Here is a 27990-nt window from a genome sequence, read left to right as displayed (position 1 = left end):
GTTTTTGGGCATCAGAACGCTCAGAACGGGCTGGATTTGGTGTTTATGGGGTAAATTTGGCGGTTTTGGGCATCAGAACGTTCAGAACGGTGTAAATTTGGCATTTTTGAGTTTGAACTCTAGGAACGGTGTAAATTTGGCGTTTTTGGCATCGAACCGCTCAGAACGGTGTAAATTTGGGGTTTGTGGTGTAGATTTGGCGGTTTTGGGTTTACAAACACTTGGAACGGTGTAAATTTGGCATTTTTGGCTTTGAACGCTCAAAACAGTGTAAATTTGGCGTTTTTGGCGTCAGATCTCTCAGAACAGCCTAAATTTGGCGTTTATGGCGCAGATTTGGTGTTTAAGCTGCGAATTTGGCGTTTGTGGTGTAAATTTGGCGTTTATGGCATCAAACGGCTCAGAACGCTGTAAATTTGGCGTTTATGGCGTGAATTTGGTGTTTCTGGCATCAAATCGCTCAGAACAGCATAAATTTGGTGTTTGTGCTGTAAGTTTGGTGTTTTTGGCATCAAATCGCTCAGAATGGTGTAAATTTGGCGTTTTGTGGTTTTAAACAGCTGGAACGGTGTAGATTTGGCATTTTTGGCTTTGAACACTCAGAACGGTGCAAATTTGGCGTTTTTGGCTTCAAATAGCTCAGAAGGGGGGTAAATTTGGTGTTTCTGGTGTAAATTCGGCGTTTTTGGCATCAAATTGTTCAGAACGGGGTAAATTTGGCGTTTCTGGGGTAAATTTGGCGGTTTTTGGCCTCAAATGGCTCAGAAGGCTGGCCGGGTGTAACTTTGGGGTGTTGTTTCGGGTGTAACTTTGGGGTGTTGTTCCAGGTGTGGCGGAGCCGGCGGCCGCGGGGGAGCTGGACAGTGTACCGTTGGGGTGTTGTTTCGGGTGTAGCGTTGGGGTGTTGTTTCGGGTGTACCGTTGGGGTGTTGTTTTCCGGTGTACCGTTGGGGTGTTGTTTCGGGTGTACCGTTGGGGTGTTGTTTCGGGTGTACCGTTGGGGTGTTGTTTCGGGTGTACCGTTGGCGTGTTGTTTTCCGGTGTACCGTTGGGGTGTTGTTTTCCGGTGTAGCGTTGGGGTGTTGTTTCGGGTGTAACATTGGGGTGTTGTTTCGGGTGTAACGTTGGGGTGTTGTTTCCGGTGTAACTTTGGGGTGTTGTTCCAGGTGTGGCGGAGCCGGCGGCCGCGGGGGAGCTGGACAGTGTACCGTTGGGGTGTTGTTTTCGGGTGTAACGTTGGGGCGTTGTTTTCGGGTGTAACGTTGGGGCGTTGTTTTCCGGTGTAACGTTGGGGCGTTGTTTCGGGTGTTGTTCCAGGTGTGGCGGAGCCGGCAGCCCCGGGGGAGCCGGACGGTGTGACGTTGGGGTGTTGTTAACGTTGGGGTGTTGTTTCCGGTGTAACGTTGGGGTGTAACGTTGGGGTGTAACGTTGGGGTGTTGTTTCGGGTGTTGTTCCAGGTGTTGCGGAACTGGCGGCCCCGGGGGAGCCGGACGGTGTGACGTTGGGGTGTTGTTAACGTTGGGGTGTTGTTTCGGGTGTTGTTCCAGGTGTGGCGGAGCCGGCGGCCCCGGGGGAGCCGGACAGTGTAACGTTGGGGTGTTGTTGGGGTGTAACGTTGGGGTGTTGTTTCGGGTGTTGTTCCAGGTGTTGCGGAGCCGGCGGCCCCGGGGGAGCCGGACGGTGTGACGTTGGGGTGTTGTTGGGGTGTAACGTTGGGGTGTTGTTAACGTTGGGGTGTTGTTTCGGGTGTTGTTCCAGGTGTGGCGGAGCCGGCGGCCCCGGGGGAGCCGGACGGCGCGGTCGGCGCCGACGTCGAGCGCCGGGGGCTCAAGCGCCAGCGCGACGAGAAGGACGAGCACGGCCGCGCGTACCACGAGTTCCGCGAGGAGGCGCACAGCAGCCGGTAATCAACCCCATCATTAACACCCCCGCTAATTAACCCCCCCGCTAATTAACCCCCCGCTGACGAGCCCCCCCCCGCGCAGCTCCAAGTCGCCGCCCCCCCCCGAGGAGGAGCCGCGCGAGGACGAGGACGAGACGCTCGTCATCCTGGACACCTGTACGGGCTCCGGGGCCAATTTGGGGCGAGTTTCCGCGATTTTGGGCAAATTTGGGGGTTTTCGTATCAGCCGTGGTGCTGCAGATGCGCCGGGCGCCGTTTTGCCCAAGTTTTGGGGCGGATCAGGGCCATTTGGGGTGAATTGGGGCAATTTTGGGGGGAGGGTTTACGAGGTCATTTTGGGGCGAATCAGGGCCGTTTTGGGGCAAATCGGGGTGATTTCAGGTGGAGGGTTTGCGGGGCGGTTTTTGGGTGAATTGTGGTTTCGGGTTGAATTGGGGCTGTTTTGGGGCGGATCAGGGTGGTTTTGGGGGTTGAAGGCTTTGTGGATCAATTTTGGGGCAAATTGGGGCGGTTTTGGGGTGAATCGGGGCTGTTTGGGGGCGAATCGGTGCGGTTTTGGGGCGCTTTTGGGCAGAGGTTTGTGGGGCAGTTTTGGGTTGAATTGGGGTGGTTTTGGAGCAGTTTTGGAGTGAAGGCTTTGTGGATCCATTTTGGGTTGAATCAGGCTGGTTTTGGGGCAGTTTTGGGTTGAATTGGGGCAGTTTTGGGGCAAAGGCTTCGTGGATCCATTTTGGGGGCGAATCGGGGCGGTTTGGGGGTGGGTTGGTGTGGTTGGGGGGCGGTTTCAGGTGGAGGGTTTTTGGGCTGAATCGGGGCAGTTTTGGGGCCGTTTTGGGTTGAATCAGGGTGTTTTTGGGACGAATCGGGGCGGTTTTGGGGCGAATGGGGGTGTTTTTGGGGTGAATGGGGGTGTTTTTGGGGTGGTTTTGGGGCGGTTTTGGGGTGAGTCGGGGTGGTTTTGGGGCGGTTTTGGGGTGAATGGGGGTGTTTTTGGGGCGGTTTTGGGGCGAATCGGGGTGTTTTTGGGGCGGTTTTGGGGTGAATCGGGGTGGTTTCGGGGCGGTTTTGGGGTGAATCGGGGTGGTTTTGGGGCGGTTTTGGGGTGAATCAGGGTGGTTTCGGGGCAGTTTTGGGGTGAATCGGGGTGGTTTTGGGGTGAATCGGGGTGGTTTTGGGGCTGTTTTGGGGTGAATCGGGGTGGTTTTGGGGTGGTTTTGGGGCGGTTTTGGGGCGAATGGGGGTGTTTTTGGGGTGGTTTTGGGGCGAATGGGGGTGGTTTTGGGGCGGTTTTGGGGCGAATCGGGGTGGTTTGGGGGCGTTTTTGGGGCGAATCGTGGCGGTTTCGGGGCGTTTTTGGGGCGAATCGTGGCGTTTCAGAGCGTTGTTCCCGCAGACACGTCGGACCTGCAGTTCCAGGCGACGCGGGACGGGTACGGGGGGCGCCCGCTGTTCGCCGAGCGCTTCCCGGCGCTCTGGGCGGGCGCGCGCAGCACCCACGGCGTCGGCGCCGGGCGCGTCTGCTTCGAGGCCAAGGTGCGGTGCGCCCGCTTCCGGGATTGGGGCCGTTTCCGGGGCTTTGGGGGCGTTTCCGGGTGTTTGGGGGCGGTGTCTGGGGGTTTGGGGCGGTTTTTGGGGGTTTGGGGCCGTTTCCGGGGGTGTTGGGGCCGTTTCCAGGGGTTTGGGGGCCGTTTCCGAGGGTTTGGGGGCAGTTTCCGGGGCTTGGGGGCCGTTTCCGGGGGGTTTGGGGGCCTTTTCTGGGGGTTTGGGGGCGGTTTCCGGGGCTTTGGGGGCGTTTCCGGGGCTTTGGGGCCGTTTCCAGGGAGTTTGGGGGCTGTTTGCAGGGCTTTGGGGCCACTTCCAAGGGTTTGGGGGCAGTTTCCGGGGGTTTGGGGGCGGTTTCCGAGGGTTTGGGGCGGTTTCCGGGGCTTTGGGGCCGTTTCCAGGGGCTTTGGGGCCGTTTCCGGGGCTTTGGGGCCGTTTCCAGGGCTTTGGGGCCACTTCCGAGGGTTTTGCGGCGGTTTCCGGGGGTTTTGGGGCCATTTCCGGGGGTTTTGGGGCCATTTCCAGGGAGTTTGGGGGCTGTTTGCAGGGCTTTGGGGCCACTTCCGAGGGTTTGGGGGCAGTTTCCGGCGAGTTTGGGGGCGGTTTCCGGGAGTTTGGGGGCGGTTTCCGGGGCTTTGGGGCCGTTTCCAGGGGCTTTGGGGCCGTTTCCGGGGCTTTGGGGCGGTTTCCGGGGGGTTTTGGGGCGGTTTCCGGGGGGTTTTGGGGTGGTTTCCGGGGTTTTGGGGCCGTTTCCAGGGTTTCGGGGCCGTTTCCGGGGTGTTTTGGGGCCGTTTCCGGGGTGTTTTGGGGCCATTTCCGGGGGGTTTGGGGCCGTTTCCGGGGCTTGGGGGCCGTTTTTGGGGGTTTGGGGCCATTTCCGGGGGTTTGGGGGCGGTTTCTGGGGGTTTTTGGGTGGTTTCCAGGGCTTTGGGGCCGTTTCTGGGGCTTTGGGGCCATTTCCAGGGGTTTGGGGCCGTTTCCAGGGTTTTGGGGCCGTTTCCGGGGCTTTGGGGCCATTTCCAGGGGTTTGGGGCCGTTTCCGGGGTTTTGGGGCCGTTTCCGGGGCTTTGGGGCCGTTTCCAGGGTTTTGGGGCCGTTTCCGGGGGTTTGGGGCCGTTTCCGGGGTGTTTTGGGGCCATTTCCGGGGTGTTTTGGGGCCGTTTCCGGGAGTTTGGGGCCGTTTCCGGGGCTTTGGGGCGGTTTCCGGGGTTTGGGGGCTTTCCTGTGGGTTCTTGGGGGGTCTCGTGGCCGTTTTCTTTGCAATTCTGGGGTTTTTCTTGCCCGTTTTGGGGGGGTTGGTGCAGTTTTTGGGGTCGTTTTGGGGCTTCTGGTGGGGGCGTTTCCCGGGTGTTTGGTGGGGGGGCGTTTTGGGGGCGTTTCCCCATGTTTCGGGGACGTTTCTCAGTGTTTCGGGGGCGTTTCGCAGCGTTTTGGGGGAGTTCTGGGGGGTGTGTTCTGGGGGGTGTTTCCCAACGTTTCGGGGTATCCCAGGGGACGTTTCCTGGCATTTTGGGGGCGTTTCCCCACATTTGGGGGCGTTTCCCAGGCGTTTGGGGGCGTTTCCTGACATTTCCCAGGCGTTCGGGGGGCGTTTCCCCACGTTTTGGGGGCGTTTCCCAGCATTTTGGTGGCGTTCCGGGGGGGCGTTTCCCAGGGGGTGCGTTCTGGGGGGGCGTTTCCCCACGTTTTGGGGGCGTTTCCTGACATTTCTCGGGCGTTTTGGGGGCATTTCCCAGGCGTTTGGGGGCGTTTCCTGACATTTCCCAGGCGTTTGGGGGCGTTTCCCAGGCGTTTGGGGGCGTTTCCTGACATTTCCCAGGCGTTTGGGGACGTTTCCTGCCATTTCCCGGGTGTTTGGGGGCATTTCCCACCATTTCTCGGGCGTTTCTGGGGCGTTTCCCGGCGTTTCGGGGCCGTTTCGTCCCGTTTTTGGGGCGTTTCCGCGCCCCCCCGGTGGCTCCCGCCCCCCCCGGGGCCGTTGGGGCTCGTGGTGCGGAGCGCGGTTTGGCCGCAGGTGGCGCAGAACCTGCCGGTGAAGGACGGCGGCGCCGAGCTGCCGCTGCTGCGCGTGGGCTGGTCCGTCGACTTCTCGCACTCGCAGCTCGGTAACGGCCGCCCCTCCCCCACCCCCCGCGTCCCCCCTCCCCCCCCGTTACCGGGCTAACGAGGCCGCGGCGCCGCAGGGGAGGACGAGTTTTCCTACGGCTACGACGGGCGGGGGCTGAAGGTGGAGAACGGCGCCTTCGAGGAGTTCGGGCCGAGCTTCGGCGAGGGCGACGTCATCGGCTGCTTCGCGGTGAGGGGGGGGAAGGGCAGGAAAAGGGGAAAAGGGGGGGAAATGGGGGGAAAAAAGGACCTTGGTGAGGCGCTGGAGCCGCCACGTTGACGTTCCAGACAGGATTTCAGTGGCTGTTGTGCTCACATTTCTGTTTCTCGCTCAGGACTTCAAGGCCGAGGTGGTGGAGCTGTCTTGTTGACGTTACAGACAGGATTTCAATGGCCGTTGTGCTCATGTTTCTCTATCTCCCATAGCATTTTGAGGGGGAGGCGCTGGAGCCGCCATGTTGACGTTCCAGACAGGATTTCAATGGCTCTTGTGCTCACATTCCTGTATCTCTCGCAGGATTTCAAGGGGGAGGCGCTGGAGCCGCTGTGTTGACGATCCAGACAGGATTCCAATGGCTGTCATGTTAATGTTTTTGTATCTCATAAAGGACTTTGAGGGGGTGGCGCTGGAGCTGCCACGTTGATGTTCTAGACAGGATTTCAATGGTTCTTGTGCTGATGTTTTTCTATCTCACTCAGCACTTTGATGGGGAGGCGCTGGAGCCACCATGTTGATGTTCTAGACAGGATTTCAATAGCTGTTGTGCTCACATTTCTCTATCTCACTCAGGACCTTGAGGGGGCGGTGATGGAGCCACCATGTTGATGTTCTAGACAGGATTTTCATAGCTGTTGTGCTCATTTCTGTTTCTCACTCAGGACTTCGAGGGCAAGGTGGTGGAGCCACCGTGTTGACGTTCCAGATGGGATTTCAATGGCTGCCATGCTGATGTTTCTCTATCTCATACAGGACTTTGAGGGGGCGGCGCTGGAGCCGCCGTGTTGACATTCCAGACGGGATTCCAATGGCTGTTGTGCTGATATTTCTCTATCTCACTCAGGACTTTGATGGCGAGGCGCTGGAGCCGCTGTGTTGACGTTTCAGACAGGATTTCAATGGGTGTTGTGCGCACATTTCTGTATCTCCCATAGGATTTTGATGGCGAGGCGCCGGAGCCGCCATGTTGATGTTCTATGCAGGATTTCAATGGCCGCCATGCTGATGTGTCTCTATCTCCGCAGGACTTTGATGGCGAGGCGCTGGAGCCGCCACGTTGACGTTGTCTGCAGGATTCCAATGGCCGTGTCTCTATCTCCGCAGGACTTTGATGGCGAGGCGGTGGAGCCGCCACATTGACGTTGTCTGCAGGATTCCAATGGCCGTGTCTCTATCTCCGCAGGACTTTGATGGCGAGGCGGTGGAGCCGCCACATTGACGTTGTCTGCAGGATTCCAATGGCTGTCTCTATCTCCGCAGGACTTTGATGGCGAGGCGCTGGAGCCACCGTGTTGACGTTCCAGATGGGATTTTCATGGTTTCTATGCTGATGTTTCTCTATCTCCCACAGGACTTAGAGGGGGCGGCGCTGGAGCCACCGTGTTGACGTTCCAGATGGGATTTTCATGGTTTCTATGCTGATGTTTCTCTATCTCCGCAGGACTTTGATGGCGAGGCGCTGGAGCCACCGTGTTGATGTTCCAGATGGGATTTTCATGGTTTCTATGCTGATGTTTCTCTATCTCCGCAGGACTTTGATGGCGAGGCGCTGGAGCCGCCGTGTTGACGTTCCAGATGGGATTTTCATGGTTTCTATGCTGATGTTTCTCTATCTCCGCAGGACTTCGAGGGCGAGGCGGTGGAGCTGTCGTTCTCCAAGAACGGGGAGGCGCTGGGCGCGGCGTTCGCGGTGCCGCGCGCGGCGCTGGGCGGGCGGGCGCTGTTCCCGCACGTGCTGTGCCGCAACTGCGCCGTGGAGCTGAACTTCGGGCAGCGCGAGCAGCCGCTGCACCCGCCGCCCGCCGGCTTCACCTTCATCCACGCGCTGCCGCCCGAGCTGCGCGTGCGCCTGCCGGCGGCGCCGCGCAGCGCCGAGGACTGCGAGGTGAGGCGTGCACAACGTTCCCCACACCCGCTGCTCCCATGTTCTCACTCCCGTTGCCCGTTTCCAGGTGTTTTCTCCCATGTTCTCGCTCACGTTGCCCGTTTCCGGGTGTTTTCTCCCATGTTCTCGCTCACGTTGCCCATTTCCGGGTGTTTTCTCCCATGTTCTCGCTCACGTTGCCCGTTTCCGGGTGTTTTCTCCCATGTTCTCGCTCACGTTGCCCGTTTCCGGGTGTTTTCTCCCATGTTCTCGCTCACGTTGCCCGTTTCCGGGTGTTTTCTCCCATGTTCTCGCTCACGTTGCCCGTTTCCGGGTGTTTTCTCCCATGTTCTCGCTCACGTTGCCCGTTTCCGGGTGTTTTCTCCCATGTTCTCGCTCACGTTGCCCATTTCCAGGTGTTTTCTCCCATGTTCTCGCTCACGTTGCCCGTTTCCGGGCGTTTTCTCCCATGTTCTCGCTCACGTTGCCCGTTTCCGGGTGTTTTCTCCCATGTTCTCGCTCACGTTGCCCGTTTCCGGGTGTTTTCTCCCATGTTCTCGCTCACGTTGCCCGTTTCCGGGTGTTTTCTCCCACGTTCTCGCTCACGTTGCCCGTTTCCGGGCGTTTTCTCCCATGTTCTCGCTCACGTTGCCCGTTTCCGGGTGTTTTCTCCCACGTTCTCGCTCACGTTGCCCGTTTCCGGGTGTTTTCTCCCACGTTCTCGCTCACGTTGCCCGTTTCCAGGTGTTTTCTCCCACGTTCTCGCTCACGTTGCCCGTTTCCGGGTGTTTTCTCCCATGTTCTCGCTCACGTTGCCCGTTTCCGGGTGTTTTCTCCCATGTTCTCGCTCACGTTGCCCGTTTCCGGGTGTTTTCTCCCATGTTCTCGCTCACGTTGCCCGTTTCCGGGTGTTTTCTCCCATGTTCTCGCTCACGTTGCCCGTTTCCGGGTGTTTTCTCCCACGTTCTCGCTCACGTTGCCCGTTTCCGGGTGTTTTCTCCCACGTTCTCGCTCACGTTGCCCGTTTCCGGGTGTTTTCTCCCATGTTCTCGCTCACGTTGCCCGTTTCCGGGTGTTTTCTCCCACGTTCTCGCTCACGTTGCCCGTTTCCGGGTGTTTTCTCCCACGTTCTCGCTCACGTTGCCCGTTTCCGGGTGTTTTCTCCCACGTTCTCGCTCACGTTGCCCGTTTCCGGGTGTTTTCTCCCATGTTCTCGCTCACGTTGCCCGTTTCCGGGTGTTTTCTCCCATGTTCTCGCTCACGTTGCCCGTTTCCGGGTGTTTTCTCCCATGTTCTCGCTCACGTTGCCCGTTTCCGGGCGTTTTCTCCCATGTTCTCACTCCCGTTGCCCGTTTCCGGGCGTTTTCTCCCATGTTCTCGCTCACGTTGCCCGTTTCCGGGTGTTTTCTCCCATGTTCTCGCTCACGTTGCCCGTTTCCGGGTGTTTTCTCCCACGTTCTCGCTCACGTTGCCCGTTTCCGGGTGTTTTCTCCCACGTTCTCGCTCCCGTTGCCCGTTTCCGGGTGTTTTCTCCCATGTTCTCGCTCACGTTGCCCGTTTCCGGGTGTTTTCTCCCATGTTCTCGCTCACGTTGCCCGTTTCCGGGTGTTTTCTCCCATGTTCTCACTCCCGTTGCCCGTTTCCGGGCGTTTTCTCCCATGTTCTCGCTCCCGTTGCCCGTTTCCAGGTGTTTTCTCCCATGTTCTCGCTCCCGTTGCCCGTTTCCAGGTGTTTTCTCCCATGTTCTCGCTCACGTTGCCCGTTTCCGGGTGTTTTCTCCCATGTTCTCGCTCACGTTGCCCGTTTCCGGGCGTTTTCTCCCATGTTCTCGCTCACGTTGCCCGTTTCCGGGTGTTTTCTCCCATGTTCTCGCTCACGTTGCCCGTTTCCGGGCGTTTTCTCCCATGTTCTCACTCCCGTTGCCCGTTTCCGGGTGTTTTCTCCCATGTTCTCGCTCACGTTGCCCGTTTCCGGGTGTTTTCTCCCACGTTCTCGCTCACGTTGCCCGTTTCCGGGTGTTTTCTCCCACGTTCTCGCTCACGTTGCCCGTTTCCAGGTGTTTTCTCCCACGTTCTCGCTCACGTTGCCCGTTTCCGGGTGTTTTCTCCCATGTTCTCGCTCACGTTGCCCGTTTCCGGGTGTTTTCTCCCATGTTCTCGCTCACGTTGCCCGTTTCCGGGTGTTTTCTCCCATGTTCTCGCTCACGTTGCCCGTTTCCGGGTGTTTTCTCCCATGTTCTCGCTCACGTTGCCCGTTTCCGGGTGTTTTCTCCCACGTTCTCGCTCACGTTGCCCGTTTCCGGGTGTTTTCTCCCACGTTCTCGCTCACGTTGCCCGTTTCCGGGTGTTTTCTCCCATGTTCTCGCTCACGTTGCCCGTTTCCGGGTGTTTTCTCCCACGTTCTCGCTCACGTTGCCCGTTTCCGGGTGTTTTCTCCCACGTTCTCGCTCACGTTGCCCGTTTCCGGGTGTTTTCTCCCACGTTCTCGCTCACGTTGCCCGTTTCCGGGTGTTTTCTCCCATGTTCTCGCTCACGTTGCCCGTTTCCGGGTGTTTTCTCCCATGTTCTCGCTCACGTTGCCCGTTTCCGGGTGTTTTCTCCCATGTTCTCGCTCACGTTGCCCGTTTCCGGGCGTTTTCTCCCATGTTCTCACTCCCGTTGCCCGTTTCCGGGCGTTTTCTCCCATGTTCTCGCTCACGTTGCCCGTTTCCGGGTGTTTTCTCCCATGTTCTCGCTCACGTTGCCCGTTTCCGGGTGTTTTCTCCCACGTTCTCGCTCACGTTGCCCGTTTCCGGGTGTTTTCTCCCACGTTCTCGCTCACGTTGCCCGTTTCCGGGTGTTTTCTCCCATGTTCTCGCTCACGTTGCCCGTTTCCGGGTGTTTTCTCCCATGTTCTCGCTCACGTTGCCCGTTTCCGGGCGTTTTCTCCCATGTTCTCACTCCCGTTGCCCGTTTCCGGGCGTTTTCTCCCATGTTCTCGCTCCCGTTGCCCGTTTCCAGGTGTTTTCTCCCATGTTCTCGCTCACGTTGCCCGTTTCCGGGTGTTTTCTCCCATGTTCTCGCTCACGTTGCCCGTTTCCGGGCGTTTTCTCCCATGTTCTCACTCCCGTTGCCCGTTTCCAGGTGTTTTCTCCCATGTTCTCGCTCACGTTGCCCGTTTCCGGGTGTTTTCTCCCATGTTCTCGCTCACGTTGCCCGTTTCCGGGTGTTTTCTCCCATGTTCTCGCTCACGTTGCCCGTTTCCGGGTGTTTTCTCCCATGTTCTCGCTCACGTTGCCCGTTTCCGGGTGTTTTCTCCCATGTTCTCGCTCACGTTGCCCGTTTCCGGGTGTTTTCTCCCATGTTCTCGCTCACGTTGCCCGTTTCCGGGTGTTTTCTCCCATGTTCTCGCTCACGTTGCCCGTTTCCGGGTGTTTTCTCCCATGTTCTCGCTCACGTTGCCCGTTTCCGGGTGTTTTCTCCCATGTTCTCGCTCACGTTGCCCATTTCCAGGTGTTTTCTCCCATGTTCTCGCTCACGTTGCCCGTTTCCGGGCGTTTTCTCCCATGTTCTCGCTCACGTTGCCCGTTTCCGGGTGTTTTCTCCCATGTTCTCGCTCACGTTGCCCGTTTCCGGGTGTTTTCTCCCATGTTCTCGCTCACGTTGCCCGTTTCCGGGTGTTTTCTCCCATGTTCTCGCTCACGTTGCCCGTTTCCGGGCGTTTTCTCCCATGTTCTCGCTCACGTTGCCCGTTTCCGGGTGTTTTCTCCCACGTTCTCGCTCACGTTGCCCGTTTCCGGGTGTTTTCTCCCACGTTCTCGCTCACGTTGCCCGTTTCCAGGTGTTTTCTCCCATGTTCTCGCTCACGTTGCCCGTTTCCGGGTGTTTTCTCCCACATTCTCGCTCACGTTGCCCGTTTCCGGGTGTTTTCTCCCATGTTCTCGCTCACGTTGCCCGTTTCCGGGTGTTTTCTCCCATGTTCTCGCTCACGTTGCCCGTTTCCGGGTGTTTTCTCCCATGTTCTCGCTCACGTTGCCCGTTTCCGGGTGTTTTCTCCCACGTTCTCGCTCACGTTGCCCGTTTCCGGGTGTTTTCTCCCACGTTCTCGCTCACGTTGCCCGTTTCCGGGTGTTTTCTCCCATGTTCTCGCTCACGTTGCCCGTTTCCGGGTGTTTTCTCCCATGTTCTCGCTCACGTTGCCCGTTTCCGGGTGTTTTCTCCCACGTTCTCGCTCACGTTGCCCGTTTCCGGGTGTTTTCTCCCATGTTCTCGCTCACGTTGCCCGTTTCCGGGTGTTTTCTCCCATGTTCTCGCTCACGTTGCCCGTTTCCGGGTGTTTTCTCCCATGTTCTCGCTCACGTTGCCCGTTTCCGGGTGTTTTCTCCCATGTTCTCGCTCACGTTGCCCGTTTCCGGGTGTTTTCTCCCACGTTCTCGCTCACGTTGCCCGTTTCCGGGTGTTTTCTCCCACGTTCTCGCTCACGTTGCCCGTTTCCGGGTGTTTTCTCCCATGTTCTCGCTCACGTTGCCCGTTTCCGGGCGTTTTCTCCCATGTTCTCGCTCACGTTGCCCGTTTCCGGGCGTTTTCTCCCATGTTCTCGCTCACGTTGCCCGTTTCCGGGCGTTTTCTCCCATGTTCTCACTCCCGTTGCCCGTTTCCGGGCGTTTTCTCCCATGTTCTCACTCCCGTTGCCCGTTTCCAGGTGTTTTCTCCCATGTTCTCGCTCCCGTTGCCCGTTTCCGGGTGTTTTCTCCCATGTTCTCGCTCACGTTGCCCGTTTCCGGGTGTTTTCTCCCATGTTCTCGCTCACGTTGCCCGTTTCCGGGTGTTTTCTCCCATGTTCTCGCTCACGTTGCCCGTTTCCGGGTGTTTTCTCCCATGTTCTCGCTCACGTTGCCCGTTTCCGGGTGTTTTCTCCCATGTTCTCGCTCACGTTGCCCGTTTCCGGGTGTTTTCTCCCATGTTCTCGCTCACGTTGCCCGTTTCCGGGTGTTTTCTCCCATGTTCTCGCTCACGTTGCCCGTTTCCGGGTGTTTTCTCCCATGTTCTCGCTCACGTTGCCCATTTCCGGGTGTTTTCTCCCATGTTCTCGCTCACGTTGCCCGTTTCCGGGTGTTTTCTCCCATGTTCTCGCTCACGTTGTTGCCCGTTTCCGGGTGTTTTCTCCCATGTTCTCGCTCACGTTGCCCGTTTCCAGGTGTTTTCTCCCATGTTCTCGCTCCCGTTGCCCGTTTCCAGGTGTTTTCTCCCATGTTCTCGCTCACGTTGCCCGTTTCCGGGTGTTTTCTCCCATGTTCTCGCTCACGTTGCCCGTTTCCGGGTGTTTTCTCCCATGTTCTCGCTCACGTTGCCCGTTTCCGGGTGTTTTCTCCCATGTTCTCGCTCACGTTGCCCGTTTCCGGGTGTTTTCTCCCATGTTCTTGCTCACGTTGCCCGTTTCCGGGTGTTTTCTCCCATGTTCTCGCTCACGTTGCCCGTTTCCGGGTGTTTTCTCCCATGTTCTCGCTCACGTTGCCCGTTTCCGGGTGTTTTCTCCCATGTTCTCGCTCACGTTGCCCATTTCCGGGTGTTTTCTCCCATGTTCTCGCTCACGTTGCCCGTTTCCGGGTGTTTTCTCCCATGTTCTCGCTCACGTTGTTGCCCGTTTCCGGGTGTTTTCTCCCACATTCTCGCTCACGTTGCCCGTTTTCTCCCGCGTTTTTGTTCACGTTGCCCGTTTTTGGGCGTTTTCACTCACGTTGCCCGTTTCCACGCATTCTTGCTCACGTTGCCCGTTTGCTCCCGCGTTCTCATTGATGTTGCCTGTTTTCCCGCGTTTTCTCCCCAAACATGTTGCCCGTTTCCCATGTTTTCACTCACATTGTTGCCTGGTTTTGGGTGTTTTTGCTCACATTGTTGCCCGTTTCCAGGCGTTTTCTCCCATGTTTTCACTCACTTTGTTGCCCGTTTTGTGGTGTTATCACTCACGTTGCCCATTTTCCCACGTTTTCTCCCCAAACGCTCACATTGCCCGTTTCTGGGTCTTTTCGCTCACGTTGTTGCCCGTTTCCGGGCGTTTTCTCCCATGTTTTTGCTCACGTTGTTGCCCGTTTCCGGGTGTTTTTGCTCACGTTGTTGCCTGTTTCCGGGTGTTCTCGTTCACGTTGTTGCCCGTTTCCGGGTGTTCCCGCTCATGTTTCCCGTTTTCGCTCCCGTTTCCGGGCGTTCTTGCTCCCGTTTCCTGTTTCCGGGCGTTCTCGCTCCCGTTTCCCGTTTCCGGGCGTTTTCACTCCCGTTTCCCGTTTCCGGGTGTTTTCGCTCCCGTTTCCCATTTCCGGGTGTTTTCGCTCCCGTTTCCCGTTTCCGGGCGTTCTCGCTCACGTTTCCCGTTTCCGGGTGTTTTCACTCACATTGTTGCCCGTTTCCGGGTGTTCTCACTCCCGTTTCCCGTTTCCGGGTGTTTTCACTCACGGTGTTGCCTGTTTCCGGGTGTTCTCACTCCCATTTCCCGTTTCCGGGTGTTTTCACTCACGTTGTTGCCCGTTTTCGGGTGTTCTCACTCCCGTTTCTCGTTTCCGGGTGTTTTCACTCACGTTGTTGCCCATTTTCCCGCGTTTTCTCCCCAAACCAGGTGCTGCTGCTGGTGGGGCTGCCCTCCCACGTTTTCACTCACATTGTTGCCCATTTTCCCGCGTTTTCTCCCCAACCAGGTGCTGCTGCTGGTGGGGCTGCCCTCCCACATTTTCTCTCACGTTGTTGCCCGTTTTCCCGCGTTTTCTCCCCAAACCAGGTGCTGCTGCTGGTGGGGCTGCCGGGCGCGGGGAAGACGACGTGGGCGCAGCAGCACACGCGCGAGAACCGCGAGAAGCGCTTCAACGTGCTGGGCAGCGAGAGCGTCCTGCGCCAGATGAGGGTGAGGGACCCCAAAAACAACATGGGGACCCCAAAAAACAACAATGGGGACACGGGGGGGGGGGGGGCTGGGCATCCAGAGCGTCCTGCGCCAGATGAGGGTGAGACCCCAAAAAACCATGGGGACACCCCAAAACAATGGGGACACCCCAAAACCATGGGGGAGACACGGGGGGGGCTGGGCAGCGAGAGCGTCCTGCGCCAGATGAGGGTGAGACACCCCGAAAATCAATGGGGACCCCAAAACACAACAATGGGGACACGGGGAGGGGGCTGGGCAGCGAGAGCGTCCTGCGCCAGATGAGGGTGAGACACCCCGAGACAATGGGGACACCCCAAAACACAACAATGGGGACACGGGGGGGGCTGGGCAGCGAGAGCGTCCTGCGCCAGATGAGGGTGAGACCCCAAAAACAACATGGGGACCCCAAAAAACAACAATGAGGACACCCCAAAACAATGGGGACATGGGGGGGGGGGGGCTGGGCAGCGAGAGCGTCCTGCGCCAGATGAGGGTGAGAGGGGACCCCAAAAAACCATGGGGACACCCCGAAACAATGGGGGAGACACGGGGGGGGTGCTGGGCAGCGAGAGTGTCCTGCGCCAGATGAGGGTGAGACACCCCGAAAATCAATGGGGACCCCAAAACACAACAATGGGGACACCCCAAAACAATGGGGACATGGGGGGCTGGGCAGCCAGAGTGTCCTGTGCCAGATGAGGGTGAGGGTGAGGGACCCTGAAATGGGGGGGACCCCAAAACAATGGGGACACCCCGAAACCAGGGGACACCCCGAAATGGGGACACGGGGGGGGTTCCACATTTTCACCCTTTTGGTGCTCAAATCCCACCTGTTTTCTCCCCATTTTCCCCTCCCAACTGCGTCCGTGTGTCTGTCCCCGTGTCCCCTGTCCGTGTGTCCGTCCCCTGACGGCGTCCGTGTGTCTGTCCCCGTGTCCCCTGTCCGTGTGTCTGTCCCCTGACCGTGTGTCCGTGTGTCTGTCCCTGTGTCCGTGTGTCTGTCCCTGTGTCCGTGTGTCCGTCCCTGACGGGTCTGTGTGTCCATCCCCCGTCCGTGTCTCCGTCCCTGACCATGTCCGTGTGTCCATCCCCCATCTGTGTGTCCGTCCCCTGACTGTGTCCGTGTGTCCGTCCCCTGTCCGTGTGTCCGTCCCCCGTCCGTGTGTCCGTCCCCCGTCCGTGTGTCCGTCCCCCGTCCGTGTGTCCGTCCCCTGTCTGTGTCCGTGTGTCTGTCCCTGTGCCCGTGTGTCTGTCCCTGTGTTCGTGTCTCCATCCCTGTGTCCGTGTGTCCGTCCCCCGTCCGTGTGTCTGTCCCCCGTCCGTGTGTCCGTCCCTGACCGTGTCCATGTGTCCGTCCCCTGTCCGTGTGTCCGTCCCCTGTCCGTGTGTCCGTCCCTGTCCGGTGTGTCCGTCCCTGACCGTGTCCGCGTGTCCGTCCGCAGCCCCGCGGTCCGTCGGTCCCCGAGCTGGACGCGGCGGCGCGGGATCTGCTGACTCAGCAGGCGGCGCAGTGCCTGAGCAAGCTGGTGCAGATCGCGCCGCGCGCCCGGCGCAACTTCATCCTGGACCAGGTGCGCCCCCTAATTAACCCCTTAATTAACCCCCCGGTAATTAACCCTGCCCCTCGGGACCCCCTTCCCCAATTCATTAACCCCTTTTGGGGGGGAACGGCGCCCTGGAGCAGCGAAAGGGGCCATTCTGGCGCCATTTTGCCCCTGAGCTGATTTTGGCGCCATTTTTGAGGTGATTTTGGCACCATTTTTGAGGTGATTTTGGCGCCATTTTTGAGCCGATTTGGGGACCGTTTTTGAGGCAACTCTGGTGCCATTTTTGAGCTGATTTTGGCGCCGTTTTTGAGGCAACTTTGGCGCCATTCTTGAGGCAGCTCTGGTGCCGTTTTTGAGCCGATTTTGTTGCCATTTTTGAGCCGATTTTGGCGCCGTTTTTGAGCCGATTTTGTCACCATTTCTGAGCCAATTCTGGCACCGTTTCTGAGCTGATTCCGGTGCTGTTTTGAGCCAGTTCTGGTGCCGTTTTTGTGCTGATTTTGTCACCATTTCTGAACCGATTTGGATGCCATTTCTGAGCCGATTTTGTTGCCGTTTGAGCCAATTTTGGTGCCATTTCTGAGCCAATTTGGGCGCCTTTTTTTGCCTATTTTGGCGCCGTTCTGAGCTGTTCCGGCGCTGTTCTGCACTCCGGTGGCCCCGTGTTGTCCTCGCGGTGTTGTTGTCACCCGCAGTGCAACGTGTACAACTCGGGGCAGCGGCGCAAGCTGCAGCTGTTCCGGTCGCGGTGTCCCTGTCGCGGTGTCCCTGTCGCGGTGTCCCTGTCGCGGTGTCACTGACGCGGTGTCGTTGTCACCCGCAGTGCAACGTGTACAACTCGGGGCAGCGGCGCAAGCTGCAGCTGTTCCGGTCGCGGTGTCCCTGTCGCGGTGTCCCCGTCGCGGTGTCCCTGACGCGGTGTCCCTGTCGCGGTGTCCCTGTCGCGGTGTCCCTGTCGCGGTGTCCCCACGGTGTCCCTGACGCGGTGTCGTTGTCACCCGCAGTGCAACGTGTACAACTCGGGGCAGCGGCGCAAGCTGCAGCCGTCCCTGTCGCGGTGTCCCTGTCGCGGTGTCCCTGTCGCGGTGTCCCTGTCGCGGTGTCCCTGTCGCGGTGTCCCTGACGCGGTGTCGTTGTCACCCGCAGTGCAACGTGTACAACTCGGGGCAGCGGCGCAAGCTGCAGCTGTTCCGCGGGTTCCAGCGCAAGGTCGTGGTCGTGGTGCCCGACGAGGACGAGTGGAAGCGGCGCCTGGAGCTGCGCAGGGAGGCCGAGGGCGAGGACGTGCCGGCCTCCGTCATGCTGGAGATGAAGGGTGGGACATAATGGGGACAATGGGGCATTGGGGACAATGGGGACATGGGGACACTGGGACATGCCGGCCTCCGTCATGCTGGAGATGAAGGGTGGGACAGGGGGCGATGGGGACAATGGGGGTGATGGGGACAATGGGGACAATGGGGGTGATGGGGACACTGGGATGAGCTGGCCTCCGTCATGCTGGAGATGAAGGGTGGGACAGGGGGCGATGGGGACAATGGGGGTGATGGGGACAATGGGGACATGGGGATGATGGGGGCAATGGGACGTGCCGGCCTCCGTCATGCTGGAGATGAAGGGTGGGACATGGGGACACTGGGGGCATTGGGGACACTGGGGGCAATGGGGGCGATGGGGACAATGGGGGTGATGGGGACAATGGGGACATGGGGATGATGGGGGCGATGGGGACACTGGGACGTGCCGGCCTCCGTCATGCTGGAGATGAAGGGTGGGACATAATGGGGCATTGGGGACAGTGGGGACATTGGGGGCAATGGGGACATGGCGGTGATGGGGACAATGGGGGCGATGGGGACACTGGGATGAACTGGTCTCCGTCATGCTGGAGATGAAGGGTGGGACAGGGGGGCAATGGGGGTGATGAGGTCAATGGGGACATTGGGGGCATTGGGGGTGATGGGGGTAATGGGGGTAATGGGGGCAATGGGGATATTGGGGACACCGGGGGCAATGGGGGCGATGAAGTCAAGGGAGACATGGGGGTCAGTGGGGGCGATGGGGACATGGGGGGCGATGGGGACATGGGGGTCAATGGGGATATTGGGGACAATGGGGACATGGGGGTCAGTGGGGGCGATGGGGACATGGGGGGCAATGGGGACATTGGGGGCAATGGGGGTGATGGGGATGTTGGGGGGAAGGGGGGTGATGGGGTCAGTGCGGACATTGGGGGCAATGGGGACATTGGGGGCAATGGGGACATGGGGGGCAATGGGGACATTGGGGGCAATGGGGACATGGGGGTCACTGGGGGCGATGGGGACATGGGGGGCAATGGGGACATGGGGGGCAATGGGGACATGGGGGGCGTTGGGGACATGGGGGTCACTGGGAGCCCCCGCTGGGCTCTGTTCCCCACTCCGCATTTTGGGCTGAATTCCCCCGGTTTTGGTGCCTCCACAACCAGCATCAGCGTCACCGCACCCGGCGACCGTGGGGGGCGCTGTGCGCCGTTTTGGGCTGAATTCCCCCAGTTTTGGCCATTTCCGGCCAATTCCCGCACCCCCAGACCCAGTGAACACGGGGGGCACTTTCCTCTCTATTTTGGGCTGAATTCCCCCATTTTTCGCCATTTTCAGCCAATTTCTCGGTCCCGGAGCCGGGTGAGCACGCGTCGCAGGTGCTGTTCGCTCTATTTTGGGCTGAATTCCCCATTTTTGGTTATTTCAGCCAATTTCTCGGTGCCGGAGCCGGGTGACCACGCGTCCCAGGTGCTGTTCGCTCTATTTTGGGCTGAATTGCGGTGTTTTTGGTCATTTTCAGCCAATTTTTCCATCCCGGAGCCGGGTGAGCACGTGTCCCAGGTGCTGTTCGCTCTATTTTGGGCTGAATTCCCCATTTTCGGTCATTTTCAGCCAATTTCAGCGTCCCGGAGCCGGGTGAGCACGCATCGCAGGTGCTGTTCACTCTATTTTGGGCTGAATTCCGCTGTTTATGGTGTATTTTAGCCAATTTCTCGGTGCCGGAGCCGGGTGAGCACGCCTCCCAGGTGCTGTTCGCTCTATTTTGGGCTGAATTCCCCATTTTTGGTGCATTTCAGCCAATTTCAGCGTCCCGGAGCCGGGTGAGCACGCGTCGCAGGTGCTGTTCGCTCTATTTTGGGCTGAATTCCCCATTTTCGATCATTTTCAGCCAATTTCAGCGTCCCGGAGCCGGGTGAGCACGCCTCCCAGGTGCTGTTCGCTCTATTTTGGGCTGAATTCCCCATTTTTGGTTATTTCAGCCAATTTCAGCGTCCCGGAGCCGGGTGAGCACGCCTCCCAGGTGCTGTTCGCTCTATTTTGGGCTGAATTCCCCATTTTTGGTCATTTTCAGCCAATTTCAGCGTCCCGGAGCCGGGTGAGCACGCATCGCAGGTGCTGTTCGCTCTATTTTGGGCTGAATTCCCCATTTTTGGTTATTTCAGCCAATTTCAGCGTCCCGGAGCCGGGTGACCATGCCTCCCAGGTGCTGTTCGCTCTATTTTGGGCTGAATTCCCCATTTTTGGTTATTTCAGCCAATTTCAGCGTCCCGGAGCCGGGTGAGCACGCCTCCCAGGTGCTGTTCGCTCTATTTTGGGCTGAATTCCCCATTTTTGGTGTATTTCAGCCAATTTCTCGGTGCCGGAGCCGGGTGAGCACGCCTCCCAGGTGCTGTTCGCTCTATTTTGGGCTGAATTCCCCATTTTTGGTCATTTTCAGCCAATTTCTCGGTGCCGGAGCCGGGTGAGCACGCGTCCCAGGTGCTGTTCGCTCTATTTTGGGCTGAATTCCCCATTTTTGGTCATTTTCAGCCAATTTCTCGGTGCCGGAGCCGGGTGAGCACGCCTCCCAGGTGCTGTTCGCTCTATTTTGGGCTGAATTCCCCATTTTTGGTCATTTTCAGCCAATTTCTCGGTGCCGGAGCCGGGTGAGCACGCGTCGCAGGTGCTGTTCGCTCTATTTTGGGCTGAATTCCGCTGTTTTCGGTCATTTCCAGCCAATTTCAGCGTCCCGGAGCCGGGTGAGCACGCCTCCCAGGTGCTGTTCGCGGCGCTGGCGCGGCCCGAGGCCGCCGCGCTGGTGCAGAAGCTGCGGGACGAGGCGCGGAAGCTGCTGCCCCCCCCCGAGAAGCGGCCGGGCCGGCGCAACAACCGCAGCAAGCGCAGCCGCCAGAGCCGCGCGCGCGGCCACGGATACGGTCAGAAACGGGGCGAAAATGCGGGGTTTTGGGCAAAAACCGCAACGGGGGGGTGGGGGAGGGGCCGGGGGAAGGGGGCGGGGAGGAAACTGCGCGAAAATGCGGCGAAAATTGGGGAAAAAATGGGGGTTTTGGGTGAGAAACAGACGGTTTGGAGGGATGCGCGCGGGCACGGATACAGTGGGAAACGGGGCCAAAACACGCGGGTTTGGGCAAAAAACGGCAAAGGGGGTGGGGGGAGGGGGTGGGGAGGAAACAGGGCGAAAATGCGGCGAAAATTGGGCGAAAAATGGGGGTTTTGGGTGAGAAACAGGGGATGGGTGTGGGTGGGGTATGGGGGCAAATGGGGCAAAACCACAGGGTTTTGGGCAAAAACGGCAAAAGGGGTGGGGGTGGGAGGGGGGATGGGGAGAAAATGGGGTGGAAATGCGGCGAAAATTGGGCGAAAAATGGGGGTTTTGGGTGAGAAACAGTGAGGGGATGGGGGAGCAGCTGTGGGAAGGGATATGGGGAAATGGGGTGAAAATGGGGGGTTTTGGGCAAAAACAGCAAAGGGGGTGGGAGCATCGGGGTGGGTGGGGATACGGGGTGAAAAATGGGGGTTTGGGGTGAAAAACAGCAAAGGGGATGGGGGGATGGGTGCAGGCACGGATACGGTCAGAATGGGGTGAAAACACGCGAGTTTGGGCAAAAAACGGCAGAGGGGGTGGGGGGAGGGGGTGGGGAGGAAACCGCGAAAATGCGGCGAAAATTGGGGAAAAAATGGGGGTTTTGGGTGAGAAACAGACGGTTTGGAGGGATGCGCACGGGCACAGATGCGGTGAGGAAATGGGGTGAAAACACGGGTTTTTGGGCAAAAACGGCAAGGGGACTTGGGGGGCAGTGGGGGGCGTTTCCCGCGTGTTTCGGTGTCACTAACGGTGTTTTTGGGGGGCAGTGGGGGTCGTTTCCCGCGTGTTTTGGGGTCAATAACGGTGTTTTTGGGCAGTGGGGGGTTGTGTTTCGGTGTCACTAACGTGTTTTGGTGTCACTAACGCTGTTTTTGGCAGTGGGGGGGCAGCGGGGGTCATGTTTTGGTGTCACTAACGGTGTTTTTGGTGTTTTGCAGTGGGGGGGCAGTGGGGGTCGTTTCCCGCGTGTTTTGGGGTCAATAACGGTGTTTTTGGTGTTTTGCAGTGGGGGGGCAGCGGGGGGTCGTTTCCTGTGTGTTTTGGCGTTAATAACGCTGTTTTTGGTGTTTTTGGCAGTGGGGGGGCAGCGGGGGTCATGTTTTGGGGTCACTAACGGTGTTTTTGGTGTTTTGCAGTGGGGGGGCAGCGGGGGGTCGTTTCCCGCGTGTTTTGGGGTCACTAACGGTGTTTTTGGTGTTTTGCAGTGGGGGGGCAGCGGGGGTCATGTTTTGGCGTTAATAACGGTGTTTTTGGTGTTTTGCAGTGGGGGGGCAGCGGGGGTCATGTTTCGGTGTCACTAACGGTGTTTTTGGGGGGCAGTGGGAGTCGTTTCCCGCGTGTTTTGGTGTCACTAACGGTGTTTTTGGTGTTTTGCAGTGGGGGGGCAGCGCCGCGGGTACGACAGCCGCGTCTACGGGGGGCAGCAGCAGCAGCCGTACTGGGGGCAGCCGGGGAACCGCGGGGTGAGACCAAAACACCCCAAAATAGCCCCCCATTGACCCCCCATTGAACCCCATTGAACCCCATTGAACCCCATTGACCCCCATTGATCCCCATTGACCCCCATTGACCCCCATTGACCCCCCATTGACCCCCATTGACCCCCATTGACCCCCATTGACCCCCAGTGCCCCCATTTCGTCCCCAATTTCCCCCGTTTCCCCCCCGCTGACCGTTTCCGTTTCCAGGGCTACCGCAACTTCTACGACCGTTACCGCGGCGACTACGAGCGGTTCTACCCGCGGGACTACGAGTACAACCGCTACCGCGACTACTACCGGCAGTACAACCGCGAGGTAACACCCGAACAGCCCCGCACCGGGTGTAACTGACCCGAACCAACCCCCGCTCCGGGTGTAACTGACCCGAACCACCCACTCCGGGTGTAACTGACCCGAACCAACCCCCGCACCGGGTGTAACTGACCCGAACCAACCCCCGCTCCGGGTGTAACTGACCTGAACCAACCCCCGCTCCGGGTGTAACTGACCCGAACCAACCCCCGCTCCGGGTGTAACTGACCCGAACCACCCACTCCGGGTGTAACTGACCCGAACCAACCCCCGCACCGGGTGTAACTGACCCGAACCAACCCCCGCTCCGGGTGTAACTGACCCGAACCACCCACTCCGGGTGTAACTGACCCGAACCAACCCCCACACCGGGTGTAACCCGAACCAACCCCCTCACCGGGTGTGACCCCAACAACCCCTGTACCGGTGTGACCCAACAACCCCTGTACCGGGTGTGACCCACCCAAACCAACCCCCATACCAGTTATAACCAACCCAAACCAGCCCCCCACGTCACTGGTTACAACCCAAACCGGTTACAACCCAAACCAGTTACAACCTGAACCAGTTACAACCCAAACCGGTTACAACCCAAACCGGTTACAACCCAGACTGGTTATAACCCAAACCGGTTATAACCCGAACCAGTTACAACCCAAACCAGTTACAACCTGAACCAGTTATAACCCAAACCGGTTACAACCCAAACCGGTTACAACCCAGACTGGTTATAACCCAAACCAGTTATGACCCAAAGCACTTATAACCCAACTGGTTATAACCCAACCGCTCCCCCCACGCGGCCGGTTCCCGCCACCCCACCCCCACCCCCACCCCCACCCCCACTGCACCCCCGAACCCGGCGTGTCCTCCCCGCCCCCGCTCGGACCCCTCAGACCAGCATAACCAGTCCCCTAACCAGCCTGACCAGTCCCCTAACCAGTCCCCTAACTAGTCCCCTAACTAGTCCCCTAACCAGCCTGACCAGTCCCCTAACCAGTCCCCTAACTAGTCCCCTAACTAGTCCCCTAACCAGCCTGACCAGTCCCCTAACCAGTCCCCTAACTAGTCCCCTAACCAGTCCCCTAACCAGCCTGAGCAGTCCCCTAACCAGTCCCCTAACCAGTCCCCTAACCAGTCCCCTAACTAGTCCTGTAAGCGCTGCCCCCTGTTGCAGTGGCAGAGCTACTACCAGGACAGAGACCGATACTACAGGAACTACTACGGCTACCAGGGCTACCGGTGAACCGGCCACGCGGGGGAGGGGCGGCCCCGCCCACCGGGGGGAGGGGCTGCACCCCCGCCCACCGGGGGAGGGGCAAGAACACCCCGAACCGCGGGGGGAGGGGCAGCAACACCCCGAACCCCACGGGGGGGCAGCACCCCCACCATGGGGGGAGGGGCAGCACCACCCGCACCCCGTGGGGGAGGGGAACCCACCCACCGGGGGGGGAGGGGCGGCCCCCAACCGCGGGGGGGGGGGTGGGGGGGGGGAGGGGCAAAACCGGCCCCGAAAACTGTAAAAAACCCACAAAAAAAAAAAAAATTGTCGTTTGTTTCTTTTTTTTCTTTTTTTTTTTTTTTTAAAGTTTGTTGGAAAAAAAAAAAAAAAAAAGACAAAAAACCCCAAATTGTCGTAAATTTGTGAAAAAAAAAAAAAAAAGCGAACAAATGGGAAATTGTAGCGGGGGGGGAGGGGAAAGGGGGCGCGGGGGGAGGGGCGGGAACAGGCGAAACATCGATGATCGACTCGTTAATTGTTCACTAATTGCGTTCCGGGGGGTTTTTCCTCATTATGGGGGGGGGGGTGGATTTTGGGGTGAAAAGCGGCGATTTGGCCATTTTGGGGACATTTTCCAGGTGGGAATGGCTGAAAATTCCCCTCCCCCCCCAAAAAAAACCAGGGAATTTCCCTTAAAAAAACCCACAAACTCGGGACTTTGTCTTTTTTTCCGTGTTTTTAATGAGTTTTTCGTTAATTGTTTTAATTAAGGGGGGAGGGGAGACCCCAAATCTCCCGCCCCCCCCCATCCCCCCCCCCCCAATTGATTTCTCAGGGAGCAGAAACTCGTTAGCGGGGCCTTAATTAACGAGGGGAGCTCCCCGGGGGGGTTAATTAATTAACGGGGGGGTTAATTAACGGGGGGGTTAATTAACGGGGGGTTAATTGAGGGGCGATGGATCATTTTGCCCCGTTTTCCTCATTTTTGGTGGTTGGTTTTTCTGCTTTTGTTCCTTTTTTCATTGTTGTTGTTGCTCAAAAGCGGCCAATGGGCCCGTGGGGGAGGGGAGACCCCGCCCCCCGCCCCTCCCCCCCCGTGACCTTGACCCTGGACCGACCCCGCCCCCCCCGCCCCTCCCCCCGTTTTTAGAATAAAACTGAATTGCTGACCCGGCCCGCGGCTGCTCCTTGGGGGAGGGGCGGGGGGTCTAGGCCGGGTCTGGGGGGGTTAGGCCGGATTTGGAGGGTTTAGGCCTGACTTGGGGGGTCTAGGCCAGGTTTGGGGGGTCTAGGCCTGATCTGGGGGGTTAGGCCTGACTTGGGGGGCTTAGGGGGTTTAGGTTGGGTTTGGGGGCTTTAGGTTGGGTCTGGGGGGTTTAGGCCGGGTTTGGGGGCTTTAGGCCGGGTTTGGGGGATTTAGGCCGGGTTTAGGGGGTTTAGGTTGGGTCTGGGGGGTTTAGGCCTGACTTGGGCACTTTAGGCCGGGTCTGTTTGGGCTGGTCTGGATTTGGGGGGTTTAGGCTGCATTTGGGGCTTTAGGCCGGGATTGGGGGCTTTAGGACTGATTTGGGGGTTTAGGCCGGGTCTGGGGGGTTTAGGCCTGCTTTGGGGGTTTAGGCTGGGTTGGGGGGGTTAGGTCTGATTTGGGGGCTCTAGGCCGGGTCTGGGGGGGCTGCTCTGGGTCTGGGGGGTTCAGGCCTGACTGGGGGGGTCTGAGCCTGGGTTGGGGGTTCTAGACCCGGGTTTGAGGTTCTAGACCCGGGTTGGGGGTTCGGGGGGGGGGGGGCGGTTGCCACGGCAACGCCGGGCCCAGGGTCTCCATGGCAACCGCGGGGGCAGCGCCGCCATCTTGGCGCGGGCACCGACACGGGGGGGGAGTGTGGGTGTGGGTGTCTGTCCGTGTGTCCGTGTCCGTGTGTCCGTCTGTCTGTCCGTCTGTCTGTGTGTCCGTCTGTCTGTGTGTCCGTGTCCGTGTGTCCGTCCCCCCGCCCCGTTTCCCGCCACGAGCCGCCGCCTCACCCCTCCCCCCCCCGCCGCCATTTTGGGAGCGGGGGCGGCGCCATCTTGGGGTTGGCGGGTGACGCGACGCGCGTGCGCGGCGCATCATGGCGGCGCCGGGCGGAGCGCGAGGCGAAGCCGCAGCGGGCGCCGCCATGTTGGGAACGGGCAGAGGGGGCGGGTGGGGGGTTCTATGGGGCTGGGGGGGGGGCGGGGGTCACAGGATGGGGGAGGGGGGGTCGGGGTGACATGGGGGGGGTGGGTCCCCCCCAAACCGCTGGGGACCCCCCTGTGCGGCCCCTCCCCCCCCCATTGTCACCAATCGGAGTCCGGACAAACCGATGACGTTTTATTTTGGTGCTGGGGGGGGGGGGGAGGGTTGGGGGGCACGAGGCGGGGGGGGGCCGGTCCGCTGTGGGGATGTGGGGCTGCCCCCCAACTTCTGGCGCAGCCCCCCAAGTGCAGTAAGTGACGTGACAAGCCCCCCCAGTTCTGGCACAGCCCCCCAAGTTATGGGGCAGCCCCCCCCAAGTTACGGCACAGCCCCCCAAGTTATGGGGCAGCCCCCCCCAGTTCTGGCACAGCCCCCCAAGTTATGGGGCAGCCCCCTAAGTGTGCGAAGTCACGTGACGACCCCCCCAGTTCTGGTACAGCCGCCCCATGACCGCTTGGACCCCCAAGTTACACATCAGCCCCCCCAAGCCATGGGGCGCCCCCCAACTATGGCACAACCCCCCATGCTATGGGGCAGCCCCCCAAGTCATGGGGCAGCCCCCCAACTATGGCACAGCCCCCCATGCTATGGGGCAGCCCCCCAGCCATGGGGCAGCCCCCCAACTATGGCACAGCCCCCAAGTTATGGGGTGGCCCCCCAAGCCATGGGGCGCCCCCCCCGCTCAGAGGAGGGCGCAGAAGAACTTCTTCTCGCGGAACGGGTTCTCGGAGGTGGGCACGGGCGTGATCAGCGGGTCCTCGCACGCGTGCGCGTCGCAGTACGAGAGCAGCTCGGCCGCCGCCTTCGACACCTGCGGGGGGACCCCAAGTGTGGGTACCGACCGACCCCCAAGTGTGGGGGGACCCCCCGGTGTGGGGTGCCTGACCGACCCCCAAGTGTGGGGGGACCGACCGACCCCCAAGTGTGGGGGGACCCCAAGTGTGGGTGACCGACCGACCCCAAGTGTGGGGGGACCCCAAGTGTGGGTGACCGACCGACCCCCAAGTGTGGGGTGACCCCCAAGTTGGGTAACAGACCCCCCGTGTGGGGTGACCCCCCCCCGTGTGGGGTGCCTGACCGACCCCCAAGTGTGGGGTGACTGACCGACCCCCAAGTGTGGGGTGACTGACCCCCCACATTGGGTAACAGACCCCCCTGGGGGGTGACTGACCCCCCGGTGTGGGGTGACCCCCAAGTTGGGTAACAGACCCCCCGTGTGGGGTGACCCCCCCCCGTGTGGGGTGCCTGACCGACCCCCAAGTGTGGGGTGACCGACCCCCAATTTGGGTAACAGACCCCCCCGTGTGGGGTGACCGACCCCCAAGTTGGGTAACAGACCCCCCCGTGTGGGGTGACTGACCGACCCCCAAGTGTGGGGTGACTGACCCCCCACATTGGGTAACAGACCCCCCCTGGGGGGTGACTGACCAAGCCCCCCATGTGGGGTGACCCCCAAGTGTGGGGTGACTGACCGACCCCCAAGTGTGGGGTGACCCCCAAGTTGGGTAACAGGCCCCCCGTGTGGGGTGCCCGCCCCCCCGGTGTGGGGTGCCCCCCCCCACCTTGATGCGGCACATGCTGGCCTCGATCTTGAGCTGCTCCACCATCTTGCGCGCCTGCCCGATGCTCATGGTGCTGTTGACGGGGGTCTCGCCCTTCATGGGGGGGCTGGGGAGGGAAATGTTGGGGTGACCCCCCCCACCCCGCCCCCGCAATATCGAATCTGGGGAAAAAGGGGGTTCCCCCCCAAAAACAGGCTGGGGCGGTAACGTCCACCCCCATTAACCCCCATGAGAATGAGGGTGGCAACGTCTACCCCCATTAACCCCTATGGGATCGAGGGCGGCAACGTCTACCCCATTAACTCCTATGGGATCGAGGGCGGCAACATCTACCCTCCCCCCCCCCCCCCCCATCATATGGGGGGTCTGGGACTCTACCCGCCCCCCCCCCAAAACCCATTGACCCCCATTGGCTGGGGGTGCCCCCATAATATGGGGGGGGAACTGGATCCTGTGCCCCCCCCCCCCAAATTACCCAAAAATGGGGGGTCAGTGCCCACCCCTGTACAAATGGGGGGATATTGGGGTGACCGTCCCCAAATGCTCCAAAAACGGGGGGCCCCCCCAAACCCGCAGGACGAGGGGACCCCAACCTCTCCACCCCCAAATTCCCATCTCCGCATCCCCAAACTCCCCCGTTTTCACCCCAATTCCCCCGTTTTCACCCCAAATCCCCCAACGCTCACCCCTCCCTCCCCCCCAATTTTCACCCCCACCCCAAAATCCCCCCAAATCCCC

At 59.7% G+C, this 27990-nt stretch overlaps 2 protein-coding genes across 3 annotated transcripts; one reads left to right on the top strand and one right to left on the bottom strand.

Annotated features, from left to right (window-relative positions):
* Positions 1-1166: 1166 nt before the first annotated feature.
* HNRNPUL2 (heterogeneous nuclear ribonucleoprotein U like 2) lies at positions 1167-23689 on the top strand (the record flags this gene model as incomplete). The annotated part of the gene is made up of 15 exons (XM_082076913.1): positions 1167-1204; positions 1756-1904; positions 1987-2060; positions 3298-3437; positions 5461-5551; positions 5630-5742; positions 7391-7654; positions 14381-14503; positions 15967-16095; positions 17218-17386; positions 19816-19856; positions 20134-20293; positions 21841-21926; positions 22152-22259; positions 23434-23689. Coding segments are annotated over 15 exons (1754 nt in total), but the record flags the coding sequence as incomplete, so codon positions are not given.
* A 2121-nt stretch (positions 23690-25810) lies between these two features.
* On the bottom strand, positions 25811-27563 carry GNG3 (G protein subunit gamma 3). 2 transcript variants are annotated; one of them, XR_014186475.1, is made up of 3 exons: positions 27253-27563; positions 25955-26501; positions 25811-25904 (listed from the first exon to the last, which is right to left on the bottom strand). XR_014186475.1 is itself a non-coding variant. In XM_082076912.1 (2 exons), the coding sequence occupies exons 1-2, from the start codon at positions 27349-27351 to the stop codon at positions 26373-26375; spliced, it is 228 nt and encodes a 75-aa protein (XP_081933038.1). In that variant the 5' UTR covers positions 27352-27563; the 3' UTR covers positions 25811-26372. The 2 variants fall into 2 exon arrangements, 1 of the variants encoding a protein (XP_081933038.1); XM_082076912.1 differs by having other exon boundaries at positions 25811-26501.
* Positions 27564-27990: the final 427 nt, after the last annotated feature.

The sequence above is a fragment of the Streptopelia decaocto genome (genome assembly GCF_964273445.1).
Source record: "Streptopelia decaocto genome assembly, contig: HAP1_SCAFFOLD_1867, whole genome shotgun sequence".
Lineage (NCBI taxonomy): Eukaryota > Metazoa > Chordata > Aves > Columbiformes > Columbidae > Streptopelia > Streptopelia decaocto.
The sequence above is the reverse complement of the archived record's forward strand: the minus strand, read 5'-3'. Positions and strand labels throughout refer to the sequence as shown.

Excerpts from the sequence above, each read along its gene's own strand:
- GNG3 (XM_082076912.1), bottom strand. The coding sequence starts at position 27,351 with ATGAAGGGCGAGACCCCCGTCAACAGCACCATGAGCATCGGGCAGGCG. Across the intron at positions 26,502-27,252 it reads CCAGCATGTGCCGCATCAAG|GTGTCGAAGGCGGCGGCCGA; the intron begins GTGGGGGGGGGC and ends GTCCCCCCGCAG.